Here is a 6,000-nt window from a genome sequence, read left to right on the forward strand (position 1 = left end):
AATTCTATGTTAAAGTAGAATTTTAGAAGTGAAATGATGGGGTCAAAATCAATGAAGATATTTATGATCCTAAAAGATAATACTAATTTATGCTCCAACTATTATTATAGTGATTTTCTCTTGCTCTTATCATCACTGGATGTTCTCAATAATTTACAGTTTTTTAAATAATCTAAAGGGCTTAAAAGATTATCTCATCATGGCTTTAAATGGAATTTTTAACTACTAGAGATATTTAACTTTAGTGTGTGTCTTAAATAGCTGCATTTTCTTTCATATATGTTATGTATTCATGTTCTCTACCTATATGTCTATCAGTGTTTTGTATTTTCTAATAACCTCTGTTTACATGATATTTATTACATACTTACTCAATGAAGCTATTTGTAGGAATCTCTGTGACTATAAAAATGTTCAAGGTGCAGTCTCTACCTGCCCTACAGGTAGTGAGAAAACATCCATCTAATCAGATGATTTCAATAAAAGGGGGTAATGCTGCAATTAAAATGATAGTTTGGGGGTGCCTTGGTGGCTCAGTCAGTTAAGTGTCCAATTCTTGATTTCTAATCAGTTCATGCATGATCTCACAGTCATGAGATCGAGGCCCAGGTAGGGCTCTCCACTGGGCACGGGACCTGCTTGAGATTCTCTATCTCCCTCTACCTTCACTCCTCCCCTACTCCCTCCCTCAAAATTAATTAATTAATTAGTTAATTAATTAAAATGATGGTTTAGTGTGCTGTGGAAGTGTAAGTGACAAATAATTCAGGATCAAGGCATGCTTGCCAGGAGAGGTGATACCTGAACTGATTCTTAATTTGTGAGTGAGATTTTGAGAGGTAAATAATATGAGGAAGGACATCCAGGAAGAAGAAACAATAACTTCATGGTATAAAACAATATATAAATGTATAAAACAATAAATGTATAAATGTATAGAACAATAAATGGCTCTGCACTACAAAGTAAACAATCAACATAACTAAAAGGCAACCAACAGAATGGGAAAAGATATTTGCAAATGACATATCAGATAAAGGGTTAGTATCCAAAAGCTATAAAGAACCCACTAAACTCCACACCGGAAAAACAAATAATCCAGTGAAAAAATGGGCAGAAGACATGAATAAACACTTTTCCAAAGAAGACATCCAGATGGCCAACAGACACATGAAACAATGCTCATTGTCACTCATCATCAGGGAAATATAAGTCAAAACCACACTGAGATACCACCTCACATCAGTCAGAGTGGCTAAACAACTCAGGAAACAACAGATGTGGCGAGGATGTGGAGAAACAGGAACCCTCCTGCACTGTTGGTGGGAATGCAAACTGGTGCGGCCGCTCTGGAAAAGTGTGGAGGTTCCTTAAAAAATTAACAAAAGAGCTACCCTATGACCCAGAAACAGCACTGCTAGGAATTTACCGAAGGGATACAGAAGTTCTGATGCATAAGGGCACATGTGCCCCAATGCTTATAGCAGCACTCTCAACACTAGCCAAATTATGGAAAGAGCCTAAATGTCCATCAACTGATGAATGGATATAGAGGATGTGGTTTATATATACAATGGAATACTATCTGGCAATGAGAAAGAATGAAATCTGGTCATTTGCAGTAATGTGGATGGAACCAGAGGTATTATGCTAAGTGAAATAAGTCAGCCACAGAAAGACAGATACCATATGTTTTCACTCTTATGTGGATCTTGAGAAACTTAACAGAAGACCACGGGGGAGTGGAGGGGGGGGAAATGTTACAGAGAGGGAGGAAGGCAAACCATGATTCTCTTAAATACTGAGAACAAACTGAGGGTGGATGGGGGTGGGGGAGAGGGGAAGGGATCAATGGACACTAAGGATGTTGGGATAAGCACTGCGTGTTGTAGGGAAATCAATGTGACAATAAATTATATTTTAAAATATATATATAGAGAGAGAACAAATAGAGTATTGCTGGAGGGGTTGTGGGGGTATGGGCTAAATGGGAAAAGGGCATTAATCATTATTGCACTATATGCTAACTACCTTGGATGTAATCTAAAAAATAAATAAATTATTTTTAAAATTAATAACAAAATAAAATAAAACAAGAAATTGCATGATGAAGTCAGGAAAAGAAAAATAACACAGCATTACAAGAATATAAATAGAGAGGCATATGGGGGTTGGTGGAAGATGAAACTAGACAGACCACAGCAAAGATGGCCCCATATGCTATCTGTATCAATCTGGGATTAGTTACAAATGAGAGAATACAAACTGCATGTAAAGAAATTATTTCATTTACTAATATTAAATGATAGTATGAAGGTGTTTCCAGACAGTAATTACTTCCCAGAATTGTCTGGAAATTTATGTTTTCCAAATCACTAAATCCTGATTAACTGAGAATTGAGAAAACATGAAAATCTTTCAAAATAATTTTTCTGAATGGAAAACCCTGTAGAGGCTCAAGTATTAAATAAAGCATATCAGTATTACAGTGATAACATGTGTAGCCAGAAAATTTGAGCATATGGGTACATCAAGAAAGGTGACTTGCCTTTCTTTTCTTCAGACATTTATTTTACAACACTAATAAAGGAAAAACGATCCTCCTCCTCTGAGTACAAAATGCATATTAAAATTTCTACTTTTGGGGAACCTGGGTGGCTCATTTGGTTGAGCATCTGATTGGGCTCAGGTCATGATCTCACAGTTCATGAGTTCAAGCCCCACACTGGGCTCACTGCTGTCAGCACAGACCCCACTTTGGATCCTCTGTCCCCCTCTCTCTCTGCCCCTCCCCTACTTGTGCTATCTCTCTCTCACTCTCTCAAAATAAATAAAATATTTGAAAAAATAAAATAAAATTTCTACTTATTAAGTTTCTATTAAAAATTTATGTCTAATATAAAACTAGGCCCTAGGTTAGTCATCTTCAAGAGCTTATGGAAACAGTTGGATTTAATCTTTGAGAAAAAAAACAAAAGTAGAGTCTGAGTATACAAGATGGCCTGTGGGTCAAACACAATATCCTTAACTCTAAAGCTTTTCCACCTACCTGGAATTCTTCAGGAAATAAAAGTCCTTGAGTGTGAGTATGGAAACTAATCGGTTTTTAAGTTTGTTTGTTTGTTTGTTTATTTTGAGAGAGAGAGAGCACCCAAGCTGGGGAGGGGCAGAGAGAGAGAGACGAAAAGAGACAATTGCAAGCAGGCTCTGCTCTGTCAGCACATAGCCCAATGCAGGTCTCAAGCTCAGGAAGTGGAGGGTCAGACCTGAGCTAAAGAGTCAAGATGCTTAACCAAACTGAGCCACCCAAGCGCCCCACTAATAGGTTTTTATAGCCTATTTCATTAGGGTGTGAATCTGATATGTTAATAGTCTCTGCCTTTGTCATCAGATTTAATCTGTGAATATCTATGATGGAAGTTAGAGGGAATTAAATAGAGTTCATAACTGTTTAACATTCCTGTCACTAAAATTAGAAACTGAATTTGGAAAAGTGACATTAATATATCCCAAAATGCCACAAGCATTTACCCTTATTTGCCTATGTAAAATATGTTAATGCCCAGCATCCTTTGACTTTATTGCTCTATCATATAAAATTTATCCAGACAATGGATTTCCTAGAATGTGGCTTACTCCTGAACACACTTTTTCATTCCTGTTGGCCTGTAAATTAGAAACATTCTTCAGATAGAGTAAAAATTTGAGGAAAACGCCAAGGAAAATCAAAATAATGTCACATTCTGTGTGACATTCCCCATCTTCTACCTCCTCAGATCACTAAGGTGACAAAGCTATGAGTAACAGACAAACATCAATGCAGTTCTACACTAAAAATCAAGAACTCAGATATTCTTCTAAGTTTTAGAAAAGTATTGGAATGATCTCAGGATATCAAAGAAATCTGGCTTCTCCTAAATGGGCATGGATATGACGCCATACACTCAATACTTGTCCACATTATTGTCTAGACCAGTAGACTGATTCTCCAACCCAGTTTTAATTTTGTAAAATTTTCTTTATGCTAGAGCTAAGACGTAAACTGAAACAAAGAAAGGAGATAAAATAAGGATGTTCTGATTGATTGCATAGGCGCCACTTTTAAGGCCCATTTACCTATACCTTCAATAGTCAATGCTCAGCACTCTTAGTTCCATTAGGGAAAACATTCTAAATATTGAACAAGAAAATAGTATCCAAATGACTTAGGAGGATTTTGAGATTAATGTGAAAATATAACACAAAGCTCTCCACTGGAGGATGTAGGTGCAGTGTTTGGGGATTTTCTGTTTTGTTTTTCTCACAACAGAGAATTTATTTATTTTGAAAGATTTGATGAAGTGATGCCTACGAAATAGGACTATGTAAAAAAGTGAACATAAAAAGACATATAATACCAAATACCAATATTGCAGTATAAGCAGAATACAAAAGATATTGTTCAAAATGCTTGAAAGTCATCTCCTAGTGTTAGAGTAATAAATGTTCTCTTTATCTTCCTCACCCTACTGTCCTGTATTGCACAAATTCTCTAGAGTGAGCATGCCATAATATTGAAATGCTCTATGTCATAAAAATTGTTGAGTAATATATGAAATTTCAAAAAAAGTAACCAAAATTCCAACACAATTCTAAAGCTTTAACAATGCCCAATGTATTCACAATCCAATCATCTTTTCCATTCACTTGTTAAAGAAACTTCTGTAAAATAGGTTTTTCACTGCCTCCTTCACATCCTTGTTTCTGAGACTGTAGATTAAAGGATTCATCATGGGAGTCATCACCCCATAGAACATGGATATCAGTTTGTCAGTAGCATCCAAGTCCTCTGAATTAAGTGTGTCTTTAGACTTGGGTTTCATGTACATGAAGAGAATGGTTCCATAGAATATTATCACCACAATCAGATGGGCAGAGCAGGTGGAGAAAGCTTTGCTTCTCCCCTCAGAAGTACGGATCGTGAGGATGCTAGAGATGATTAATGAGTAAGAGATGACAATCAAAAGCAGGGGCATCAATGTGAACAAGGTTGTGGCCACAAGCATGATGAACTCGTTGCCTGAGATGTCAACACAGGCCAGTTTCATGACAGCCAGGATTTCACAGGAGAAATGATTTATGACGTTATTCCTACAGAAGTTCAATTGTATCACAAATGCAGTTTGTACTGCAGAGTTCATAACCCCAGCAACCCACGACCCAGCTGCCATGGGCACATAGGAATTCTTGTTCATGATGATGGGATATCTTAAAGGGTTGCAGATAGCCACATACCGGTCAAAGGCCATCATGCCCAGGAGCACACACTCTGTTGTCCCCGTGGCCATGCCAAGGAACATCTGCACAGCACAGCCAGAGAAGGAGATGGTCTTTCTGTCGGAGAGGAAGTTCACCAGTGTGGAGGGAATGGAGGTGGTGGTATAGCAGATGTCTAAGAAGGAGAGGTTCCCCAGGAAGAAGTACATAGGCGTGTGAAGGTGGGAGTCCCAGATGCTGATTACAATAAGGGTGCCATTGCCCAGAAGGATGACAACATACATCATTAAGATTAGCACAAAAAAGAGTAGCTCAAGCCTTGGGTAATCAGAAAGCCCTTTTAAAAAGAATTCCACCAGAATGGTTTGATTTTCCCATTCCATTTTACTTTCTCTGACCTATAAGAATTCAAAGAATTTTTTAACATAATGATTTGTTATTATGGTACGTCCAAATTCACCAATGCACATATATAAACCCAATGAGAAGAAGGAAGAAAGAAAATAGAGAAGGAGAAGAAGGGAGAAAAAGTAAAGAAATGAAATAAACAATACAGGAAGAGAAGTATGAAGGAGAATCTGTTGTATCAGCAACCACTCTTGGCCAGAAATTTGTGAGGTTTATTTCACATATTACCTCACTAAAACTCCACAATGTGACCATTTCAAAAATAAGAAATTTAAGTTAACTAAAGAGAGTTTAAGCCCAAAGTCATATGATTAATATACAGCAAGGTTTAGACCG

The 6,000-nt window shown here is 37.1% G+C and overlaps 1 protein-coding gene across 1 annotated transcript; it reads right to left on the minus strand.

The window, feature by feature from the left end:
• Positions 1-4,682: 4,682 nt before the first annotated feature.
• Positions 4,683-5,675, minus strand: LOC120222546 (olfactory receptor 13C9). The gene has a single exon (XM_039220417.1). The coding sequence runs from the start codon at positions 5,637-5,639 to the stop codon at positions 4,683-4,685; it is 957 nt and encodes a 318-aa protein (XP_039076348.1). The 5' UTR covers positions 5,640-5,675.
• Positions 5,676-6,000: the final 325 nt, after the last annotated feature.

The sequence above is a fragment of the Hyaena hyaena genome, unplaced genomic scaffold, assembly GCF_003009895.1.
Source record: "Hyaena hyaena isolate Hyena2069 unplaced genomic scaffold, ASM300989v1 scaffold_888, whole genome shotgun sequence".
NCBI lineage: Eukaryota > Metazoa > Chordata > Mammalia > Carnivora > Hyaenidae > Hyaena > Hyaena hyaena.

Excerpts from the sequence above, each read along its gene's own strand:
- LOC120222546 (XM_039220417.1), bottom strand. The coding sequence starts at position 5,639 with ATGGAATGGGAAAATCAAACCATTCTGGTGGAATTCTTTTTAAAAGGG.